Here is a 22,896-nt window from a genome sequence, read left to right as displayed (position 1 = left end):
CCGCAGCACATCCCATCCCTCCCCGCCGGCCGCTCGCCGTGCCCGGGAGGCGGGGAAGGGCCTCCCCAGCCCTTTGACACCGTCTCGGCAGGAGTTTCACTTCGCTTTCGCCGCCGCCGCCGCCGCTTCTGCAGGCAAACACCCCCGGCTTCCATGTGACGCCTCCCAACCACTGGATGGGGGAAAGCGCCTATAAGGGAGCCACTTTCCCTACGTGCAGGAGCAAAGGAGGGGGGTGGGGGGCAGGAGCAGGAGGTGGCGGTTGGGGGGAAGGGAAGAGAGAAAGTAAATTAATAAATCGCAGGGAACGAAGTTGGGGGAGAAAAACTGAGACCCCGGGGAAGAAATTCGTGGGGTTATTTATTTATCCCCCCCACCCGCCCCCGCCCCGGTCCCCTCTCGCTGACAGGGCTTGATCCGGCCGTTGCGGTGCTCGGCTCTGGCTGCAAAGGGCCCCGGGGAAGTTTCTTGCTCCCCAACGCCCTTCCCGGGCGGGGGTGGGGGGGGGAACAGAGGGTTTGGGTTGTTTTCTGTTGCCTTTTTTTTTTTCTTTAAAGCCTCCCTCCCCCTGTCTGGAAGGAGGGGGGTCTCGCTCGCACCTCCCTGGATGGTGCGGTAGAAAGGAGGGGAGTGAGGGGGTGGGAGGGGGGGCTCGTGGTGGGAGGCTGCCGCGGCTGCTGCTCCTGCATTGGTGTCTCCCCTATGGACGAAAACAGCCCTCTGTCTCCCAAGGCAAATGCTTTCAGTATCGCCTCTCTGATTTCAGTCGCCGCCGCCGCCGAGCAAGCAGGGAAGGGAGCGCTGGAGGAGCGCCGAGGCGGCCGCAGCGCGCCCGCCCGCCCCGCCTGCTGCCCGCAGAAGATGCACTTCAGCACCGTCACCAGGGACATGGAAGGTGAGCGCCGCGCTCGGCCCCGCAGCGCTGCGGGGACGGACGGCACCCCGCGGCCACCGACGCTCGCCGTGTTTTCACGCGCACCGGCCCGGCGGCAGGGACGGGGGGAGCACACACAGCGCGACCTGCCCGGGGGGCCGCTCGGAGAGGGCCCCCTCAGCCTTCCCGGGGAGAGCACAGCTCTGCCCGCGACCCGGTGGCAGCTTCCGACGGCTCGACCGCTCGCAGCCGCCTCTCCTCGGAGGTGCTGGAGCATCCTCCGGCAGCACCGGCCGTGCCCGGGGCAGCGGCGGGCCGGAGCTCGGCTCCCGCCGCCTCTGCGGCCCCTCTCCGGCCTGGGGGCCGCGGTGGAAATAAGTCAAGAGACCCCGGGGACCCGGAGGAGCCTTTCAGCACCGGAGGGGACCCGAAGGAGTCGTCCGTTTCCCGGGGCGGCCTGTCACGCCCCGCGGGGCCCGCTCGGCCCGGGGCTGAAAGGCCGGGGCCGTCCCGCCGCTCCGGCGCGGACCAGGAGCTTTGCTCCGGGCCCCGTCGTTCCCCCTTTCTCGGCCGGGGATGGAAGGAAGGGGGGATTGCCAAGCCAGATCCATCTGCCCCTGTCAGCCGCGGCCCCAGAGCGAGGGACGTTACCTGCAGCACCGTAGCTACACGGAAATAAGAACCGGTTTCTTTCTTTTCGTTATCCCCTCCTCCTGTTTTGGTTTTGGGTATTTTTTTGGGGGTGTGTGGGGAGTTTGCTTTGTCCCAAATCGTGTGCGGCGAGGGAGGCCTTCTGCAGAGATAGCACGGGCTCTGCACCGCCGCGGCTGTTGGCAGATCTCTCGAGTTTGCAAAGGGAAAAAAAAAAAAAAAGAAGGAAAAAAAAAGGGGAAAAAAAAAGAAGAGCCGAGGCAGGCCGGCAGCGGGAGCAGCGAGCTCCCCGCCTGCCCCGGGGGGAGCGGGGCTGGGGCCAAGCAAAGCGGAAAGGGGGAGGCGCCCCGCTGGGCTGGGCGCGGGGCAGGGAGGAGGCGGAGGGCACCCCGCGGAGCGGCGCGGAGCTGGGGGGGAAAGCGGGAGCCGGAGCGGAGCCCTGACCGCCTGTTTTTGGAATGATTTCAGCTATCTCCAGCCCCTGGCTCACCCAGCTGTCCCATTTTTGCGATGTTGCAGCTTTCACGGCCAACAGCCTGAGCAGCCTGAACGCCTCCGGGGGGTACCACCTCTCCCCCTCCCCGGGGGACCCGTACGGACAGCATGAGCCGCCGCACTACGAGCCCTGCACGGCTCAGCAGCACCCGCACCCGCCGCCCCAGCCCCAGCACGGCTACCCCTTCGGCGGGGCGGCGGCGGCCGGGGCCAACCCGCCGCCCCCGGGCCCCGAGCCGCCCGAGGGCGCCGGGGGAGCCGCGGCGGGGCCGGCCGCCGTCTCGGGCTGCTCGGCGGGGGCTGCCGCCGCGGCCAAGGCGCCGGTGAAGAAGAACCCGAAGGTGGCCAACGTGAGCGTCCAGCTGGAGATGAAGGCGCTGTGGGACGAGTTCAACCAGCTGGGCACAGAGATGATCGTCACCAAGGCCGGCAGGTCAGTGCGGAGCCCCCGGGCTAGCCGGGCCGGGGGAGCCCGCCCGGGACGTCTGAATTCGCCGTTCGGAGGGAAAAAACAATCGAAGCTGGCCACGGCGAGTTGCGGGGCGGCCCGGCCTGGCCGTTACCGTCATTCGATCCTTGCGTTTCTCCCGGGCGAAATCTGCGAGCTCTGGCGGCCCGAGGGCCTGGGGGCTGCGGAGCTGAACGCGCGGCTGCTGCGGCCGGGAGGCGGCGGGGGACGGTGGGCCCGGCCCAGCCCGGGGGAACCCGCCGCGAGCTCCGCCGCCCCGCTTCGGTCCCGCCGGGCAGGGCACTGAGCTCCGCCCGGAGTCCTCGGTTTGCGGTTACCTCGCACGGGACGTGCGGCCGTGTTTACGGGGGACGCTGCGCTCCCGAGGCGGGCAGAAAGCCCTAACGAACCCACCCGTGCCATATCTGTAACTAAATAAATTTTTAGCATGGGCAGATCTTTTCCTGCCGGCGGGGACCCTAATTCTGCACGTCCTCCAGGACTGCTGCGTTTCCCGACTGTCGCTAACGAGCTCGGCTGAGCCCGGCTCTCCTCGGCCCTGCTCCGACCGTCCCCGGACAGGGAACAAAGGAAGCGGCTGATGCAAGCGCGTTAGAAACGAGCAAAAATTGGGGGGGTGGAGGAGAGCCCCAGTTACTGTTGTTAATCACTACATTTAATTGCGATCGCCGGGAAGCGCCGTGGCCGCGGCGGAGCTTTCCCCGGGCAAACGTTGCCTTCGAGGTGGGGGGGCGGGGGGGAGACGAGCGCAATGCTCCGGCTCCCGTCTCGTCCCTTTATTTAAAGCGATCCGGCGCGGAGCGGGGGGAGAAAAGAAATCCAAACAAACGAACAGATCCCCCGGTGCTCTCTCGCTCAGCCCGCCCCGGGGAGGCTGCGGCGGCGCCCGAGGGAGCGCCGGTCACGGGGAGGAGGGCGCAGCGCGGTCGGTCGGGCTCCGCTCCGAACGGGCCCAGCGCAAGCGGTGACCGCGGCCGTGGCTTCCGCCCTCCCTCCGGCGGCTCCGAGGGTCTCGAAGGTGCCAAAAAAAAAAAACCAACCACCACGCAGTTGCGGTTCTTTTTTTTTTTTTTTGTAATTAACAATTTACTAAAATTTAAAAAATTCACGGCGGTGCCCGGTGGGAAGCGGCCGGCGGAGGGGCCGGCGCTGGGCTGAGGGACCCCGGGCGTGATTTCCCGCAGACGGCGCCTGCCGCGGGGCCGGCCCGCTCAACCCGCGCCCGCCGGGCTCGGCGCTGCTTTCCTTAGCGGAAAAGGTGGCTCGGGCTCCGGGCGGCGGCTCTCTGCAAACAGAAGCTCTTCGGGCTGGCTTCCTTCGCTGTCCCAGGACAGCGAAAGGATTGCAAATACCCCGCTCCGCAAGGACTCGGGAATGAATCGACTCGGTTTGCATCGGGGGCTTTCCCCCCTCCTTTTCGTTTATTTTATGACACCGACAAATCTCCAGACAGGCGGGTAAAAACAGGAGAAAACGGGATAAAACCAGCAGGAAAAGGCTCCGGGAAGGCGCTTCGAAGCCTGTTCTCTCCGAGCGCCTCTGGGCTGGCCCTGCTGTTTGTCTGGGTGGGTCTTATCATCGCGGGTTGTTTGTTTTAAAACTAAGTTTTAAAACAAGAAACGCCGGAACTGGAGCTAGTGGGGGCTTCAACACCTTTAAAAAATAATAATAACAGAGGGAGCGATTGGAAACGTCCTCTAGAGTTTGCTAAAGCGTTACGGAGAGGAAGCCGCAGCCGCCGCTCCCGATGCTGCCCGGAGCCCAGGCCCGCATTGGGAGGAGGTGCGGGGCCAGAGCCCCGCTGCCCCGTCGCCCTGGCCGCGCCGCGGGCTGGCAGCCCTGCCTCGGCGGGGAGCAGCGGCACGCAACCAAAACAGCCCCGGGAAGAGGCAGAGCAGGTCCGCCCGTGCGCCCCGAGACTGAGCCGGGGGGGGTCCTCCATCTCCCCGTTCGATCGGGTTGGTTTTTCTGCGGGTGTTGGGAGTTTGGTTTTTCAACGGCTGCTATCCCCTTCCCCCGAAATGCCGCCCGCTGTCGCTCTCTTGGTTTCCTACTCGGAAAAAAAACCAAAAAAAAATATATATCTCCCGAGCAAAACCGAAGCCGTAACGAGCCCCGACGCGAGGGCGCATCTCCGCGCGTCCCGCCCGCGAGCCGCAGGCCGGGCCCGGCGCCGGTGGGTGCAGAGGGAGGGACGGAGGGGGGGGCCCGGGCCCCTTCCCGTAGCCCAGCCCCGATCGCGTTTGCCCCGTAGCCCCTGGAAGGCACCGTGCTCTCCGTGAGCCTGGGGTCCCCGGCGTGTGCGCGGAGCGGCGGGGACAGCCCTGGGGCCGGCCTGCCCTGTCCCGGAGCCCCAGGCTCCTTCCCGCTCTTCTTTCCCCCCACAAAGGTGCGGGGACTGGGAGCCCGGCCGGGTTCTGGCAACGAAGCGGGGCCAGGAGGGGGGTGGCCGGGAGACCCCGTTGCCCCCGGTCCCTGCCAGCCCGGGGGCTGCGTTTGCCGCTGCGGGAGGTCTTCCGCTGGCCCCACGAACAGCGCTGCTGCTGTAACCGCTGCTTTAAAAGGAGCACGGATTTGGGGGTCAGAAGCTGCAGAAGCGTGAACTCGGTCCCCTTGCGTCGCCCGCAGGAGGTTCCAGATGTGTGTGTCCCCCGGGCTGCCCGGGGCTCTACCCCCGGCTCGGTGTGCGTCCGGAGGGGGGGGGTGATGCCTTGCATCTGCCTCATCTCAGGGCGGCTGGAGTGATGGGGAAGCCGCGGGGAGGAAATCCTTTTCATTTGTGTCTCCCCATGGCAAAAGCGGCGGTGGTGCTTGTCCCCGCTCGCCGGCCTCTGCATCCCGCATTTCGGGTCTGCGGCCACGAACCCGGCGGGAGAGGCCCGGCGCTGCCCCGGTCGTCCTTCGGGATGCCGCAGAGGGTCGGGGGACTGCCCGGCCGCAGCTGCCTTTTCCTCCCGTTCCGGCTGGCGGTTCCTGCGGGGCGACCCGACATCGCAACCGAGCGGGCATCGGGGCAGCTGGAGGGGAAGGGCCGGGAAGGCTGCAGGGCTCTCGCACCCGGTTCTGGGCACCCGCAGCGCCGGGGAGGGCACGGGTACCCGCCGTCGGCCCCTCGGGGCTCCCCGCTGCCCTCCAACTCAGCTCTCTTTCTCTCTCCTCTCTGTGCCAGGCGCATGTTCCCCACCTTCCAGGTGAAGATATTCGGGATGGACCCCATGGCTGACTACATGCTCCTCATGGACTTCGTCCCCGTGGACGACAAGCGATATCGGCAAGTAGCACCCGGCCCTCCCCGCAGTGCTTGGCGCTGCAGGGGGGCTGCTGCCCCCTCCCCTGCCCTCCCGGGGCTCGGGGATGCGCCCCTGGGCCCGGCACGCCTCGGTGCGGGGCGAGGAGGAGACGCGGGGTGCGGCTGCCTTGGGCTCCGTTTCACACCGTTGCGACGAGTTTGGGGCCGGGAGCGGGGCGGCTGCGGGGGGTTTCCGCACAACGCTTTGTCCTGCCCAGAAAAGCCCTCTCCGTCCCGCTGCTTCCCCCGAACAAGGACCCCGTCGTGCCCCGCGAGTGCGGGGGCCCGTGGCCCGGCGGTGCCGGCCCGCGGGCGTCCTGGTGCCGTGCCGAGCCCGCCGGGTGCTCGGGCGAAGAGAACGGGTTTTGTGCTCTGGAAAGGCACGGGCCGCCCGCGGCGCAAAACCCTGCCCTTGTTTCCAGCGGCAGCGCAGGAAGGCCTTGGAAACGGGCGACTCGCGATGGGTCTGGTTTGCAAACCCTTTAATTTAAAGACAGTGAAAGGCGCATTATGTATTTAGCTTCGGATCAGGACGCCGAGCAGGCAGCCCGCGTAGGAATCGCAGGGTCCGATATATAAATATTTAGACAGATATCCAAATTCTCAGGGCGTCCTAGAAATGTTTGCTTGTCAAGGGAAGTGGGATATATAACATCCAATTGAGTATATCTTTAAAAAGTAATGTTTCTGCTCGAGTCCAATGGTGTCTAATTCCCCCTGTGCAAACACTGGCTTTTAAAGTAAACACGTGTATAGAAGTTTGGTTTCTCTGTTTTAAATGTTACTGTTGAATATGTACTTTGAAAGAATGAAACGCGACTGCTAAACTCCGGACCTGCTATTAATCTACACATAAATTTCCACTCTTCGCTTAAAGCCAGAGAATTACTGTATAGAGGGCTCCCTTTCGCCCTTTTTTCAGAGGAATGGGGAGCTTTTGTGGCTTCTCTCCCAAACCTGCGCAGGTAGCGATAAATCCCCTCCGTCCTGCATATTTCTCTCCCGCCAGCTCCACCGGCGACCTGATAAAATGTTAATCCTCCGCAGCGGGTCTGTGCCGAGCAGAGCGGAGCAGAGCTGGCTCCTCTCGTTAGCGTGGGAAGTGCGAGGGCCGGGGGGACCCTCCCGCGGGGTCGGGGGCGGTGAGACCCCTCGGGCTGCGGCTAAGGCTGCCCTCCGCTCCCGGCAGGTACGCCTTCCACAGCTCCTCCTGGCTGGTGGCCGGCAAAGCCGACCCCGCCACCCCCGGGAGGGTGCACTACCACCCGGACTCCCCAGCCAAAGGCGCGCAGTGGATGAAGCAGATCGTTTCCTTCGATAAACTCAAACTGACCAACAATTTGCTGGACGACAACGGGCATGTAAGTCTTCCCGGGGGAAGGTGTCACACACCGGGACACGGACACACACACACACACACACACACTCTCACGCACGACTCCCCGCGCCGTGATTCCCATGGGGCGCCCCTGCCCGCGCCCCTCCCGGGGTTCCGCGCCCCGCTCCTGCCCCCGGGCCGGGGAGCCGGCGGGGCCGGGGCCGCGCTCTCCTCTCTCCATGCTCCGCCTGGATCAGTTATTGTCTCCTTGCTCGTTTTATCATTCAGATCATTTTGAACTCCATGCACAGATACCAGCCGCGTTTTCACGTGGTCTACGTGGACCCCCGGAAAGACAGCGAGAAATACGCGGAGGAGAACTTCAAAACCTTCGTCTTCGAGGAGACGCGCTTCACGGCCGTGACCGCCTACCAGAACCACCGGGTGAGGCGGCGGCGGGGCCCGGGGCGACGGAACGGGGGGGGGGCCGGGGTGCCCCGGGGGTACTAGGGGTGCGGGCGCGCCCGGCGCGGGCTCAGCCCCTGCGCCCGCCTGAAGGCCGGGCTGTGGGGGGGTATTCCCGCCTCCTCCTCCTCCTCCTCCTCCTCATCTGCTAAACCCATTCCGGGGCAGCGGAGGGAACCCGATAGCCGGGGCACCGCGCAGAGCTGCATCGCTGCTCGCCCGGCCGGGGGGACCTCATTACCTATGTAAACCCGAGACCGGGGCTAGCTGGGAAACTACAGACTTCCCGCTGCGAAATGTCACTCACGATTTGTTTGGATAAAACTGCGATTTTATTTCTCTGAGCTCGTGGCTCTGAGTTCCTCCCTAGAATACAAGTATATGCTAAAAAACCCGAAACGAAACAACCCGCCCCTCTAATCTGATACGGATTTCTGGGCTGCAGTTAATCCAATTGCTTCTTTAAAACGCATCAGGGTAATGCAAAGAGCAGGAACCCCAGCCGCGAGTACAAATACGATTCCATAGCGAGGGCTTTTCACCGCTGCCCCGAGAGGCCCGCCCGCCCGGTGCTGATGCCGCAGCCCTCGGTGGGTCGCCGGGTTGTCCCCGGTGCCACCCTTCACAGCGGCTCCCAGCAAACCCAGTCGGGGTCCCCCGGGATGCTGCGGCCGGGCTGGAGCTAGGCTGTGCCTTTAAGTGGCTCCGGAGCCCCCCCCCGGCTGGCATTTGCCTGATGGCTCCGGACAGCTGCCCTTTCTCTCCTGCTTTCTATCAGTTTGACCTCTAAGGCTGGAACTGTCACCGAGGGGCTTAAAGTTTGTTTTTCAACCCATTCCGGAAACTCACAATCACATACTTTATCCGTGGATTTGCTTAAATATAGAAAATGTCCTGCCTTCTCTCAGCGAATTAAATAAATACATAAGTATGATTTATCCAGTGATTTGTTTTAGCTGCTCCAGTGGTGACCCATATAATGTGGCATTTTCTTACAAGTGCATTTGCACAGCTCTTGAAGCCAGCTTGGGCTGCCTCTCCCTTTGCCTTGAACTCGTATTAGGTAGCGTACAAGCCCGCATTTTCTAACAGAGGGAAAGCACGTGTTTGCGCTCTGTGGCAGAGCACGCCCTGGCCCCACCGGCTGCTGGGCTCTCTCCGTTGCACCATGCGCTGCTGACTCCCACAGCCTGCCCAGGGATGCGCTCACTGTGTGGCCAGGGAGCCCTGTGTATGCCGTTTTGAGACAGTTTTCCGCTTCTCTTCACAGATCACGCAGCTGAAGATCGCCAGCAACCCTTTCGCCAAGGGATTCAGAGACTGCGACCCTGAGGACTGGTAAGGCTGCGTCTTTACTGACTATGCCCACCACCTTTACGACTACTGACCCATTCTCAGCCCCAGTTTAGCATGCACCTGCCCAGCTCGCATCTGCACGAGGCTTGCGTGGTGTTTGGGGTATGCTGGGTCAGGCCCTGTGTGCCAGTTGTGCCTCACAGTAGTGATGCTCCAGGTGCTCTTCCATTGGACCATTGACCCATATCACTTCTCCTGGTCTTCTTCCAGGCCCAGGAATCACAGGCCAGGGGCCCTTCCTCTCATGAGCGCTTTTGCCAGATCCCGGAATCCAGTCTCTTCCCCAGCCCACCAGAACGGGACTGAGAAAGGTGAGAGCCCCCCCGGCCGCACCAGCCTGCCACCCTGGGCCTGCTGGCCTGCATGGCCGGCCTCGCTTGCCACACTGGTGCACAGCCACCTGCAGCGGGCACCGCTCCCTTGCTAATGAGCTTTGCACTGCCACCTATTTTCTTTTAAACAGAAGTAGCCACCTTTGTCTCCTAATTAATTTTTTCTAGGGTCTAAACTGCTCACTGTTTTGTACTTAAGCACCGTTGCTGCTTTAAAAACACCGCCCTTTTCCTTTAGTGTCCCATTTTCGACTTTTCAGCAGTGAGTTGGGGTTTTTGGGCAGGGATAGAGCGAGGGCCGCTGGCTCTCGTTGCGTTGCCCTTTTAACGTGTCCCGGCAGCGCCTTCAGTGCCGACCCGCTCCCACTCGGGAGCCGCAGTCAGGTCGAGCAGCACCTCGGCCCATTGCCTCCTTTTCCATTACGCAGAGCAAACAACTGCAAAGACAACCGAGGGCCTTTCTTCCAACACACTCCGGGCCTGCAAAATAAAGGGAAGTCTGTATTTGTTTAGTGTTACACAATTGCAAAAATGTCAGGCGTGTACCGGCTTGTCAGTCAATGCCGCCCCGTTCACGGCAGTCAGCAGGCCCCGTCCCACAGGCCCCGTCCCCGCTGCCGCTGCCCTCCCGGGCCTCGCTTTGGCCTTCGCGCCGCCGCCGCCGCTGTTGTTGTGGTGGTTGTGCCTGGGAGCCGGCGCTGACGCTGTGTGCCCCGCAGATGCTGCCGAGAGCCGGCGGGAGTACGAGCGGGAGGCGGCGAGCGGCACGCCGCTGCAGGCCGAGGCCGCGCACCAGCAGCTCATGTCCCGCGTCCTGAGCCCCGCGCTGCCGGGCGGCGGCGGCGGCGGCGGGCTGGTGCCCCTGGGTGGCGGGCGGCCCAGCCCGCCCCACCACGAACTGCGCCTGGAGCCCCCCGCCTCGGAGCCCCTCCACCACCACCCCTACAAGTACCCGCCGCCGCCCGCCGCCTACGACCACTACCTGGGGGCGAAGAGCCGGCCCGCCCCCTACCCGCTGCCCGCCATCCGCGGGCACGGCTATCACCACCACCACCACCACCACCACCACCACCACATGAACGCGGCGGCGGCCGCCAACATGTACTCATCAGCCGGCGGCCCCGCCAGCTACGACTACGGGCCGCGGTAACGGGGCGGCGCGCCCGGCCGCCACCGACGGCGCGAGGGACCTGCGCGGCCGCCGCCCTCGCCGCGCTCCCCCCCTTCCCGCCTTTCCCTCTCTTCCCGCCTTACGAGCGAGCTGATAGGCTGGCTTGACCCGATCGACAACGGGAGAGCCCAATCGCAGGAAGCGGCGGGCCCCCCGCCCCGCTCCCCACCCGTCGGCGGGCCGTGAGGGCGGCGGGCCGGGGGCACCGGGGCCGGCCGGGCGCTCCCTGCCGCCCCATGACCCGCAGCTGCACTTTGATAAATGAAGCCATATGTCGTTATCTCCCCTCTCCCCATCCCCTCGCCTCCCTGCTTGCGGATACCCCGCCAGTGTGCGCCGAGGGCCGTCGGAAAGCTGTGAGGTGACTCGCCCCTCCCACCCCCACCCCGCCCGCCAGGCCCCCCGATGGGAGATTCGGTGCGGCCACCGATCGTGGCGGTGCCGCGGGTGTTCCCCGGCCCACCGGGAGGTGTAACGTTAGCACTGAGTGGGGAGGGGGGCTGGCCCCGGGCCCCGGCAGCGTTAGGCCCCGGCAGCGGCGGGACCCGGGCGTGGGGCACAGTTCTGCACATGGCGATGTAAGCCACGCTCTTGGCCTCATCCGCAGTTGGCTCAGGTGGTTTTTCGAGGAGACTGTCAAAGGAAGCAGAGTTTAGTTTAAGGGAACACTTTGAATCTTCACTGTCTGAACTAATTGGCTGCTTCTCCCCCGGCCCTGACCTGCTCCTGAGTTTTGGGGCTCATTGGGGCAACTTAACCACAACAGCATTTTCCGGAGCTGTTGAGAAGAGCCATGGCCAAGAGCACAGCCGTGTGCGGCTTCTCGTTTTCACAACAATGGATGCTAAGGTTTGAAAATCAGCCTGGGGTGGGGGGGGATACCTGCAGACTGCGGGCTGCGTATTCTCAGCAATAGTTTGCAGACTGGCCTCTTCCCAGGCAGCCTCCCAGTGCTGCCCTCCTACACCCTTTCCTGAGCGCTCAACGCTCTCCCGTTGAGAGGTGCCTTTTAGAGGAACTTCAGGGTTTTTTTCCCCAGAATGCCTTACCCCTTGCATTTGACTGACCCAAACTGCAGTAGTCCCAAAGCACCTATTCTGCACCTACCTGCTTGCTGCATCTTCCCTCTTAGAGCTGGTAAGTACTTTTCTCTTTTTTCCTTTAATACCTTCCTTCAGTAGGCTTTCTTTATTGTTGAAAAGATGGGCCTGTTCATCACAGTTTCCCCAGCACTGTGTTTTGAATAGTTGGCTTGTGTTTTTTGTCAGATGCTCACCAAACGGCAGTCCCTTTGTGTTCAGAGAAGGTATTGAACAGCTCCTGAGCTGTGTCGGTATACAGTATTATGAACACTTTTCTGATTCTTCCACGTGACTTTATGAAAAGAAGGGGGTTATATTCTTTTTAAGTCCTCTATTCATCCATGTTTGTGCATTTTCACTACAAACCTTTTAAAACATAATCCTTCCCTTGTGCAGGTGGCAGTGTTAATAGCAATGTTTATTCCGTCTCTGGCAGTGGGCTTTGGGCTTCCAAACCACTTTGGAAGGGTTTAAGAAGGGATGCAGGCTAACATGAATATTTTATGTAATTTTTTTTCCTGTTATAAAAAAAATACACGTGGATCCGTGAAAAAGACTTGTGCAAGAAATATGTATTTTATTTGACATTTGCAGTGAATTGTGAGATTCTTAGTGTCTGACTGAATAATAATTAATGTTCTCAGAGAGGCTGATGTAAAATAGCCTTGTGCTTGTTATTAGTAAGTGGGAAATGGCTCTCGGATGTGCTCAGTTGCTTTGCCGCTGTTATTTCGGAGTTTTCAGTATGATTTGTATCTGTAAACTGATTAGTGCCAAAGCTTTGGTCAAACGTTTAATGAAGTTGTTATATTTATTGTTTCTTTCAAAGATTATGCAAACACTTTTTTTTCCTTGATAGTTGCAGTGTAGGAAAAAAGTGAGGACAACCAAAGAACCATATCTGCAAACAGTGTAGATACATGTAGATATTTGTAGATATATGTAGATAATCTCATTTCATTTAAATTGAAAAGACATTGGACAGTGACATTTATAAATGTTTTTCCTCTTCTTTCTTTCATTTCTTGTTTGATTACTTGTGTGTATTTGTCAGTTTGCTCTGAAATCTAAACCCCCCCTACAAAACAAGGTCACTTAAACGCGGAGGGATATTAAACTGGAGCAGTTTAGTCTGAGCACATAGTGATGTCCAGAGGCGATCGCTCCTCCCGTCCTCGCTCCCTGGTTGCCGGAGCTGCCCACGGTCGCAGCAACCTGTCATTACGCAACAGCTTGCTGGGTTGGGGTCCCAGGTTGAAATGGATACGGTTCACTTCCGTTCATATGTGTAAGCACCTCTTTTCTTTAAATGTACATGGAGTGCTGCAAGAAGTGCCGCTGGCTGTCAGCGCAGACTGGCCACACACCTTTTTGAACGTACTTTCCTGCACAAGAGCTGAGAGGACTGCATGACCCAAGACACCAGGACTAAACTGTGCTCTCACAGAAAGTGGCTCAAGGTCCTTGCCTTGATTATAGGAATTTTAATTTATCTCCGTTAGAAGAAGAGAAAAATCACAGAACTTCAACGTATGGCTGCGGGCAGTGGGCTCTCGGGATCACTAGTCTGTCCTCTGTGCTCAAAGGTCCACTTCAGGAGTCTTGTGTCTGAATGGGAAGCAGAGGCCATGCAGCTGTGTCACAACTACAGTTTTAGCTATGGAAGTCGTATTGCTAACCTTCCTTTTAGGCCATCAGCATGCAAGGTGCTTATGTATGTTGGTATTAAGCATGTCAGCCGTCCATTTCATGTCATGTTTTAGTCCTTAAATCAAGCTTCCTGGGAGCTTTGACTAGCGTTTCCTCCTTGTATGTCTATGTCTGTCTCACTGGATGGGGGTGTCCCAGGTGTGGAAAGCAAGCAGTGTTATTTTGCTATCACAACAGAAAATCCACTTCAAACAAACAAAAACCCCATAACACTGCACATTGAGGAGCAGAAGCCTTTTGTAAATCACAGAAAAAGTTGTAACGCTTTAATTTCATGTTACCTGTCAGCCAGTTAGTCGAGGTGTATCATGTACAGACCATGCCTTATCTGTATGTATTGCAGTTTCATTTGAAAAATGACTTTGTGTGATTTGATTACGTGTGTGTTTAAACTTCACGCAGTACATGCCGTCACCAAGGTCCATGGCACATATTCGGAAAGAAGGTTGCAGCGTTTCCAGACAATACTTCCACTTACGGTCGCCTCAAGTCACACATAATGCTGTGTATTTAAAAGCTGCTGGTAAAACAGGCCTAAGCACAGAGGTTACAAGCACCCTTTGTCTCTTCCAAACAGGGCTAGAGAATAAATTAGCCATGTGGCTCCATTTTCCAGAGGTACAGGCTGAATTTCCTGATTGCTCCAAAGGTCTGAAAACCACATCACTTACCTCAGTGGATAAATATCAGATTAGGCACCCACAGGTGAAACAGAGGAGGCCTTTGCTTGATCACTTACCCACACACTGGGGATAGCTCAGGTTTTCAGGAATGTCTTTTTGGTGGTGGTGGTTCTATTTTTTGCTTGCTGATGGATCTGACTAAATTCAGCGTAGGACAGGAGCATGGGGATGAGACTTCTGCGTGCTTGCAGTGTTTGCACACACTGTTTGCACACTTCATGGGAGCTCTTTTTAATCTTCCCTCCTGTTCAGGGAGACCCTAGAACTGCTTTGGGTGGAACTATGACGGTGGTCCCCAGCAGATGCCCCTTGGCACCCTGGGGCGCTGGCATCTCCTCAGTCCGTCTCAAGCACACATGCACACGGCCATTGCCAGGGGAGCGAGCGCTCGCGTTTCCTTCATGCCGCAGTCTGTGTAACAGTGGGTTGCAGTGTGGAGAATGACCCAAGGACTGCAGTAAGCATAAAAAGGCATTTTGCAGCCACCAGGCAACTGGAGGACTGCGCGGGTGTCTCATGAGCTAGGGGCTTCCTAGTGCACCCCAAGAAGCCATGGCTAGTGAGGCTGCATGGCTCGGGGCCACCTCCGCTGGTGTGCTGTCCTCTGGGCCAAACTGACCTCGCTCTCTCCAGCAAGTGGTTTTCAGCTTGCGATGCGCAGATCCCTGGCCAAAGGGCAGTCGCAGCTTGGTCTGGTCTGAAAGAAGTAAGGCAGGTTCGCTTGTGCAGCGCAGCGTTCAGCCTCCCTGAAGGGAGCCCTGTAGCCGTCGGAAACAAGTCCGGCACCCATGGTTAGGTTTGGGGGGGCGGAAGCAGAGCCCCGCTGCCCGGAGGAGTGCTGGCAGAGCTAACACAGCAGCACCTGCGAAGAAAGTTTTAGCACCTTCGTGCAAGTTGCTCAAAAAGCTGCTGCGACCTGCCGGCGTGGCCCCGAGGTGGTGCGGGGGGCGCCGGGGGCCGTGGCCGAAGAGCAGGCTCCCTCCAGAGGGAAGGGCCGGGCATCGCACCGTGCCGGCCGCCCACGCGCGAAAGCCAAGCCCCAAGCGCTGCTGCCCGAGCTTGCGAACACCCAGGCTGAGAGCAAGCGCAGATTTGTTTTATAAGGCAAAGGTTTGATCTTCGAATGACACGGGTGTAAATAAGGAAGGGCAGCAAGCTGTGAGTTAGAGCGTGGGGATCAGCAGCCAGCAATAACTCAGCCGTTGCTATAAGCAGGTGTTATGAAGAGTCCAGCCTACTAGTGTAGAGGCTAGTATGCGTGAATGTATGTACATTTCTTCTGAAAGTATGCAGTTTTTTTCTCTTCCTTTCTTCTTCTCTTAATTGAAATAATTAAAATTATTTCAAGTCAGATGATCTGTAAGGTATTTAATTTACACAAGTGTTTGACACAACTAGGTGAAAGTGACCCTACCCAAAGATGTCTATTACTGGCCGTTACCATGAGCACAGCGTGTGCTTATAAAATGTGCCCTCTAGTAAAGCACAAGATGCCCGTTGTCTGTGGGAATCTAGTTAGCATAGCAGAGGTTTGCTAATCTCCAAGAATAGTAATTCCTAATCATTTTCTGCCCAGTGTGTTGTACACACGATCAATGCAAAAAAGCAAGAGCTGGGTTTTGAAGATCTACATGAATTTTGAAAAATATGGACGTGTCCCATATACCCTATATACACACATGTACAAGTCTGCTTTTCCAAGGCCCACCTCCCCTCAGGAAGGCTATGTGAAGTACTGTATGTGTGGCATGTGCCAGAAAAACACACTTATTCCCCCCCCCATTAATAGAAATGACCTATTATAAATTTACCAAAGATACCATACTTTTATAAATTGGCTGCATATGTCTGTGTAATATATTTATTATATCACATTTCATAGCATTTCTGTTTTATGGAATTCAGCCTTGAATATGTCACATATGTTTTGCATATATGTGCAATAGTCGGCCAAGTATATCCAAGTAAAGTATGATAAATGTGTTCTTTCCATATGGGAAATTAAATGTTTTTCCAGATTTTAAAAAAAAGTTTATGAAAAGCAGCCTATACAAAATAATTACAATAAATCACTCACTTCTATTTAGGCTGAAATTATAAATTTGAACTAGTAACAAAGTGATTAAGAACAAAAGCCAGAAAAGTCACATGTAGGACTTAATTCTATAAGGAGACGAAGCAGCATAAGAGGAAAGAGAGCATTTTCAAGGCTAGCTGCTACATGGTGTAAAATCACGCAAACTTGTATAGCAACTTCCATCTTATGCTCCCAGAGTGATCCTGCAGCTGATAAGGGACAGCCTCTTATCACCTCTGTTAGAGGGTGAACATTTCGTACGGCGCGCCTCGCTGAGAGAGCAAGTGCCCTTCTGTGTCTGTTCTAGCCTGAGTTCTAGTTACAGAAGTTTGTCATTCCTGTATGAACATCTCTTAGGGGTCATTGGTAGATGGAGAAGGAAAGGGTATGTTTTCCTGCAACCAAATACGCTCTCACTGAAGCTGGTTCTGGTAACTCAGCCACTGCCTGTTCCAGTGGGCAGGGCAGGACACTTGGGGTGCTGTCGGCATGCTCTGTACCTGCCTATAGTAGGGGTAACAGTGCGAGTGCCCAGGTACTCAGCCTGAAGTCCTTGGGCTGCCTCTGTAAATTGCAAAAGGAAATTAAAACTAGAATAAACAACAGGTAACACTTATTGAGGCACCTTCGTGTGAGGTGTTCGCACTGTTGGTCTTTCAATGGCCTTAGCTTGGCTGATGGACGAGGGCTCTGCGTTTGTGTTTGCTTTTTCACCCTGCTTGCTTAGTGGTCCCATTGTCCCTCGTTCTGGGGGGCAGGCAGGTCTCCTTCCCCAGTGCTCCAGCCTGCCTGCTTCAGCTGCCTCTTGGCTGGTGTGAGATCCGATGGTGGGCAGTCAGAGCTCACAGGAAGAGCGCAGCAGTTGCAGGCAAAACCGTCCCATTCCCGTCCCCTTAAAGGGCAGAGGAGGGGTGGTGAGGGAGTGCAGCAGCCCTCTCTCTTCCCCAGCTGATTTTATTTGAGCGCTGCCTTACTCATTTCTTTTATTTCAGCAAACATGAAGTGAGTCTTTCATTCTATTCCCTTTTCTGCTTGTTGTCAACTTCAAACCAGATGAGCTCAAGAGATAAAAACTATAAAAGACTCAATGTCTCTGTTTAGCGTGATGCCAAGTCTGCATGCCATCAAAATACCTGAGGTAAAAAAATCTGCAAAGATAGTGCTTACCATACGTATGATGTTAAAGGCAGCTTAGAAGTTTTCTGTGAACACAGACAATGTATCTGTGAATCACTGAGATTTCACATCGGCAGTTTTTAAAATTACCATCAAGACAAATGCCATGTCCACATTCTCTGCCATCTTTAAAGATATTATGTAGGCCCAAAGCACCACTTGCCTCCTACCTATGTCAGACCATGTTTATAGGAAGCAGTGCCAGGGGTTCCTGGAAAATGTACCTTGGCACCCATGAGATGCCAGAGCGGTGGAGCAGAATAATGGCTCAGCATTTTAACGTCCTCCCTAGATTCCCTGACCTCTGGACATAATCAGGATCAATCAGCCCTGCAGTTGGTAGGAAAGAGAGATCATTGCTGTCCAGAAAGTCCCAAAGGATTGCTATAGTTTTTTGCTGCCCTAATTTACATATACTGTGAAAAAAAATTAGGACAAAATGGCATCCCACTGTAATCTCAATCTAATATAACAGCTTTTTTTTTTTTATTAGAACTTCAGAGTGTAGTAGACAATTGTTAGAATTAATATTTTTTTCTCTGCCATGTCACTGTCCTGAAAGGAGCTAGTGCTGCTCTGGGATGGTTCTTCGCACATGGCTGCTTCGAGACGGCTGCTATCTCCAGTGGCGCTGTAACGTTTGGCATTACGACTGTTCATAGTAGGGAAATAAATACGTGCTCCTCTGGGTGAGCACTGGCTTAGTTAGAGCTCTCGGCTGCGGTTTACCAGATTTCCTAGAGTTCCAACACCTTTGAAAAAGGACAGTGGGGAGGTAGAAGCAAACACTGCTGAAACTCAAATGGGCTGGCGTGCAAGTTCTAGAAGACAGCCCTGTCACCGTGTGCTTGCTTTAGGCACTCTTCCTCCCTGCCATCCCTGTCCATAAGCAATCTGGCACCTTGCTGGAGGTGGTTTGCTTCAAGGCCCCTTCATGCTGTCTAGAATCTTTGTACCACCTAATTTACAGGAGCAGGTTGCTTCTTGCTTTTGATTTGCCCCCCTCACCCCCCTTTCCCCTCCTCTTAAAATACTGAAGTGCAAATCAAATTCCTTTTTGATAAGTCAGAATAAAGCGGCACACAGTAATGCTGCTAGAACATGCAGATAGAGTTCATAGCATTAATCAGATGAGCAAAACATTCACAACTGAGAGATGATGTTGCCATGGTCCCAACTATGTGGTTTAATAATACATTGTAGTGTTGAAGTTCTTGGGATGGATTGTATTGGAGGGAAATAAACCACTAATAGCTGAAACAAAATTCACCTCCTCAGATATGAGCACTAAATGTATTTGGGGGTGTGTATCACTGCTAAATATATTCGGGGGGTGTGGGGGGAGTGTGTGTGTGTGACTACTCTGGAACAAAATTCTTAATAGGCTGATTAAATGAGCTGATAGCTTTAAAAAAAAGCGTATGGGAGCAGATGGCTCAAGCCAAACAGACCTGTTTATTTCATGGTTTTTTATAAGGGGTGGTGGTAAATAAAACTGTGCACAAGAAAGGCTGTGTGACTGCCCAGCCCGACCGCTGGCCTTGGTCTTGTCTTGACCAAGGGGGTGAGAGTCTGTGGTAAGTCAAGGAATCCCAAAACCCAAAACAACTGGTATGCTTCAACTGAAGTCTATTAAAAAAGTTATATTTCTGTTTGCTGTTTCTGGTAGTACAGACATGCAGGTTTTTGCATTTAATTTCATACTGTGAGATCCTTAAATGAATTGCTAAAAAAAAAATCCATTCTGATCTTAATTCTGGATAGTTTTCTTCACATTACAAATGAAACCTCCAGCATGCCCAGAAGAGGAGGGCATGGATTCAATATGGCCAGGTTTACTTAGAAAAATTAGTAGAGTGACCCAGACTGGAATTTCAGAATACTACAAACAACAGGAGAGCTGTGCTTTCTTCCTCAGCTATTGCCACCACCTTCTTGAGAGCACACTGGTCATGCTTAAACATCAAACTTGGTGTCTCAGCATTGCTGCAACATTGTCTAGTATTAATCCAGGGAGTCATGTGCCGTGTTTTATGTAATGATCCATACTTTCACACCACAGACACACAGCCAGAAAAGGAAACACATTGATTTAGCGCTCGGTAATCCTTGTTTAATCCCCAGTCCTTTGGTTTACATCACTAACATGGCTCCTGCAGGAGTCAGTGTTCTATCTTTGTTCTTGGCAGACTGAATTAAAGGAAAGATTTATTAATTTGTAAGTTGGCTTTGTAGATGCATCTTAAATATGCTAAAAACCGTAGCGGTCCAGAAGCCGGTATTGACTTAACTATAAAAATCTGCTCTTTAAAACTCAAACCTTTGCAACAGTCCAAGTCAAGCGGCACAGAGTAATTTATTTGCTTACTAACACGATTGTATAGGGCTAAATTTAACAACTGTCTCACTGCAGGCCTTCAGCCTACTTCCTTTTTCACTCATTACTACAAATACAATTAATCTCCCCTTTCCTTGCTGATCTACGCCTAGGACTGCAATGCTTTATGGCTCATGTACTGATAAGAGGAGGGGGTTGGAACTAATGGATCCATTTGCAAAAAATGTTAGAAGGTCAGAGATCACCATTCATTCCAGTGGTGATAAATATTCCATGTAATTGCTGCACAAATGCTAGTGTTTGGGATTTATTTCTATTAGTTTACGGACGCTGGTTGCGTTCTTCCCTCTCACAGTGCCAGAGACGGTGATTCTTGGGAGGAAGGCTTTTGTAATAATTTAGCTGTCATCACCTTCACTCCTGAATCCTTTAGGCCAGGTACAGGCTAGCCCTGTTCCTTTCTGGCAGGTGAGATTCCAGAGCTAACTCCAGCAGCTTAAGGTGGCTCTTCACTCACAAACTTCCTGCTAGCAAGTCAGCTGAAATCTCAATTGATAACTGTGCTTATGTTACAATTGCAAAGAGCTTTAAATTTTTTTGGATGAAAGAATTGTTAATTTCCCAGATGCAGATAACTGTATTTTACAGTCCATAGCAATATAGACTATCCTTCCTGCTGGAAATCATTCCACTTTGGGACAGTCCAGGTCAGTTCCTTAAGCAAATACACTTCTAGAAGTCTTTAATTCACTTTCTAACTGGCATTTACGCTCAACTCTAAATCAAACTAATGTAGTCTGGCTGCTCATTTCAAGGCAACTGTAATGTTAAAAAAAAAAAAATTCTCTTTACTGAGTGTTTAAATAAAATCAGTAGTGACATAAAGTGGTCATGAAGTAATTGTCATAATGTGCACAAGTATCACAAGGCTGGTGCTTTGGGACCAGGAAGTCAAGAAGCGTAGGGTGGGTCTGTTTTTGCAAGCAGGTCTGCACCATGTGTCCTTCCTCTTGAAGCTGATGAAAGTCTTTACCTCTGTGCCTGTCTGCTAGTGAAGTTACAGATGCAGTTCATGGCCTCATTTTCAGTTTGTGCTTGCATGCAAGTTTATTTTTAAATCTACCTACTCAGACAAACATAAATATTTAACCCCCAGCAAAGGGCAGTACGTTAGATGTGAAGGCACACAGTAGTCTTTAGAGTATCTTCCAAAAGACCTGTTAGTAAATCTAAACATCCCTTATGAGTCTCCATAATTACTTTAGCTACTGACGCTGGCAGTAAATGGCATTTTTCAGAGGAAATAATATACTCAAAGGTGCGTAACGGTGAGGCTCTGATCTAATAGCACTCTTATAAAGACATTAATCCAGCCTTGCCGGTGGCTGCCTTTTCAGCTGGCCTTCAGGGACTGACTATGTGTCTTCAGGGTTGGGGTTGGTTTTGGGTTTTTATTTTTGAGTGATAAGCTGTTGAAACTTAAATTTTACTCAGACGCTAAGTTTTTCAGATAGTCTGAAAGCACGTCGGGGTCTGCTCTGAGCAGCCCCATGCCAGTTGTACCGGGAGTCCCAGGAAGGTGTTCCTGGCCTTGATCCATGCGAAATGACAGTAGCAGTTGTGCCGCTAACCCTCCACCTTGGGTTGGAGGGGGATGAAGTGCTCATTTTTGACACAGGACACCTGCGCTTCAGGAGGTGTGGAGCTGGTGGAGTGGTGTTTGTTTTTATTTTTTCTTTCACCTTCCAGGACCGTCCAACCACCAGCTGGACAGTGTTTTAGGGCATGGGCCTTCATCAGCTCTTACTTCAAGGCTGTTCATTAGAAGGGTGCAGGGATTACACAGGTTAAAGCACAAGAGAGGGCACGCTCCTGAGCAGATGGAGATTTATCTAATTTAAAATTAAACTTATTTATAATCTAAGTGGAGAGGAGACTAAAACCCCGGCGTGTCGCCACTGGGTTATGTCCTTTTAGAAATTGACTGTGAAATTGTTCTTGCACAGCAGACTTTCACTAAGTTCTGTTTGCAGAGCACTACTCAAATGGCAGACGCCAATCTCAAGGCCGCCCGACAGGCTTCCTCTGCGTTGTAATACGAGGCAGGAGAGCCAGCAGGAACTCTCTTTGCAAACACCCTGTGGCAGGTCCGTGGCCCATGCATGACAATGCCTTCCATATTTATTTGTTTGTTTGTCCAGTTAGCTGTGTTGTGTCTGACCTACTTTAAGAAAGGGGAAGAAGAAAAAAAATAAAGGTTTCTTCCAGCAGCAGGTTTATGGAGAAAGAGCCTGTCTCATGCCGTAAGGCTGCTGCCTGGAGCCTCTTGTACGGCGTAGGTAGCTCCTCCTCTGCGTGCGAGGTGGGTGATGGGTGGAGATGCAGCACTCGCCATCTACGCAATCCTGTCTGGTAGATGTACTGAACACCAGCACCTCCCCTTGACTTGGGATGACTCAAAATGAGGCTTTAACGTTCAATTGCAATGCGATCCTCCATGCAGCTACCGAATAATAAAGAAATAATAAAAAAGAAATGCATTATTTAAAGTGTCATCACGCTCCAAAATGTGTAAGGCCAAGTTTTATTTAGAAAAGCCTGGCAACAGTATGCTGTTTCTGGGATTTAGTGGAGAGAACACTGCTTGGTGCTTAAGGCTTTTAGTCCAACAGTATTCACTGCCTGTAAAGCACAGCTGGATAGCAGACCCGGACCTTAATTTGCTTGTGTGTTTTCCCTGAACTAATTTCTAAAGTATTTTGATGTTACTGTTCACTACAATTCTGGTGACGTTTTCTTTGATGTCCAGCTCTGTACAGAGGCAGCAAGAACTATTTCCAATAAAGTAGCAACAGTGCACAGCCTGGACACAAACCCCCTTCAGTTTGTAAAGTGGAGTTCTAGTTTCCTGGCCACCTCCTTTTTTACAAACTGGCCCTCGCTAATTGCTTTGGTGGGACAGTTGAACCGGCCGTTTTGTGACTGTTGTATGTCTAATATGTTTTAAAAGAATGCAAATGCCACTTCAGCATTCAAACAAACAAACAAAAAACCCTTCATGAATGGATTTCAGCTTCCATGACTGTAGAGATGACAAGTTAATGGAGCCATTCGCACTGTGTGGATAAGGATTTATCCATGCAGTTCCCCTAAATGTTAATGGGAGTTGTGTAGCTGAATCCCAGACTTGCCATGCTGAAACTTACCCCTAACTCTCCAAGGAGAAGGGCGCTAATTGGATTGCTGAGTTTAAATCCTTCAGCTAGTCAGTCTATAGAACGGATTTAGCACTGGTTCTGGAAAAGGCTTTACATAGCTTTGCAGTGCAGTGCAGGGGAAGATTTTTCCCCTTTCTTGTGATTAATTGTGAGGCTTGAGGTGACAGGAGACATAATGAAATTCATAAATGC

The 22,896-nt window shown here is 54.1% G+C and overlaps 2 protein-coding genes across 4 annotated transcripts in view; one reads left to right on the top strand and one right to left on the bottom strand.

Annotated features, from left to right (window-relative positions):
• Positions 1-22,896, bottom strand: part of UFD1 (ubiquitin recognition factor in ER associated degradation 1) — a 436,293-nt gene that overhangs the window by 310,003 nt on the left and 103,394 nt on the right. The window lies entirely within an intron of this gene.
• TBX1 (T-box transcription factor 1) lies at positions 664-21,979 on the top strand. 2 transcript variants are annotated; one of them, XM_075109971.1, is made up of 8 exons: positions 664-895; positions 2,045-2,453; positions 5,659-5,760; positions 6,968-7,139; positions 7,385-7,540; positions 8,832-8,899; positions 9,128-9,228; positions 9,969-21,979. In XM_075109971.1, exons 1-8 carry the CDS (start codon positions 703-705, stop codon positions 10,397-10,399), a joined length of 1,632 nt encoding a protein of 543 aa, XP_074966072.1. In that variant the 5' UTR covers positions 664-702; the 3' UTR covers positions 10,400-21,979. The 2 variants fall into 2 exon arrangements, with proteins under 2 accessions (XP_074966072.1, XP_074966071.1); XM_075109970.1 differs by having other exon boundaries at positions 1,994-2,453.

Source organism: Phalacrocorax aristotelis, chromosome 15 (genome assembly GCF_949628215.1).
Source record: "Phalacrocorax aristotelis chromosome 15, bGulAri2.1, whole genome shotgun sequence".
NCBI lineage: Eukaryota > Metazoa > Chordata > Aves > Suliformes > Phalacrocoracidae > Phalacrocorax > Phalacrocorax aristotelis.
Note: the sequence above shows the minus strand (reverse complement) of the source record. Positions and strands in the feature narration are given on the sequence as shown.

Excerpts from the sequence above, each read along its gene's own strand:
- TBX1 (XM_075109970.1), top strand. The coding sequence starts at position 703 with ATGGACGAAAACAGCCCTCTGTCTCCCAAGGCAAATGCTTTCAGTATC. Across the intron at positions 7,140-7,384 it reads TGCTGGACGACAACGGGCAT|ATCATTTTGAACTCCATGCA; the intron begins GTAAGTCTTCCC and ends TTTATCATTCAG. Across the intron at positions 8,900-9,127 it reads GACTGCGACCCTGAGGACTG|GCCCAGGAATCACAGGCCAG; the intron begins GTAAGGCTGCGT and ends GTCTTCTTCCAG.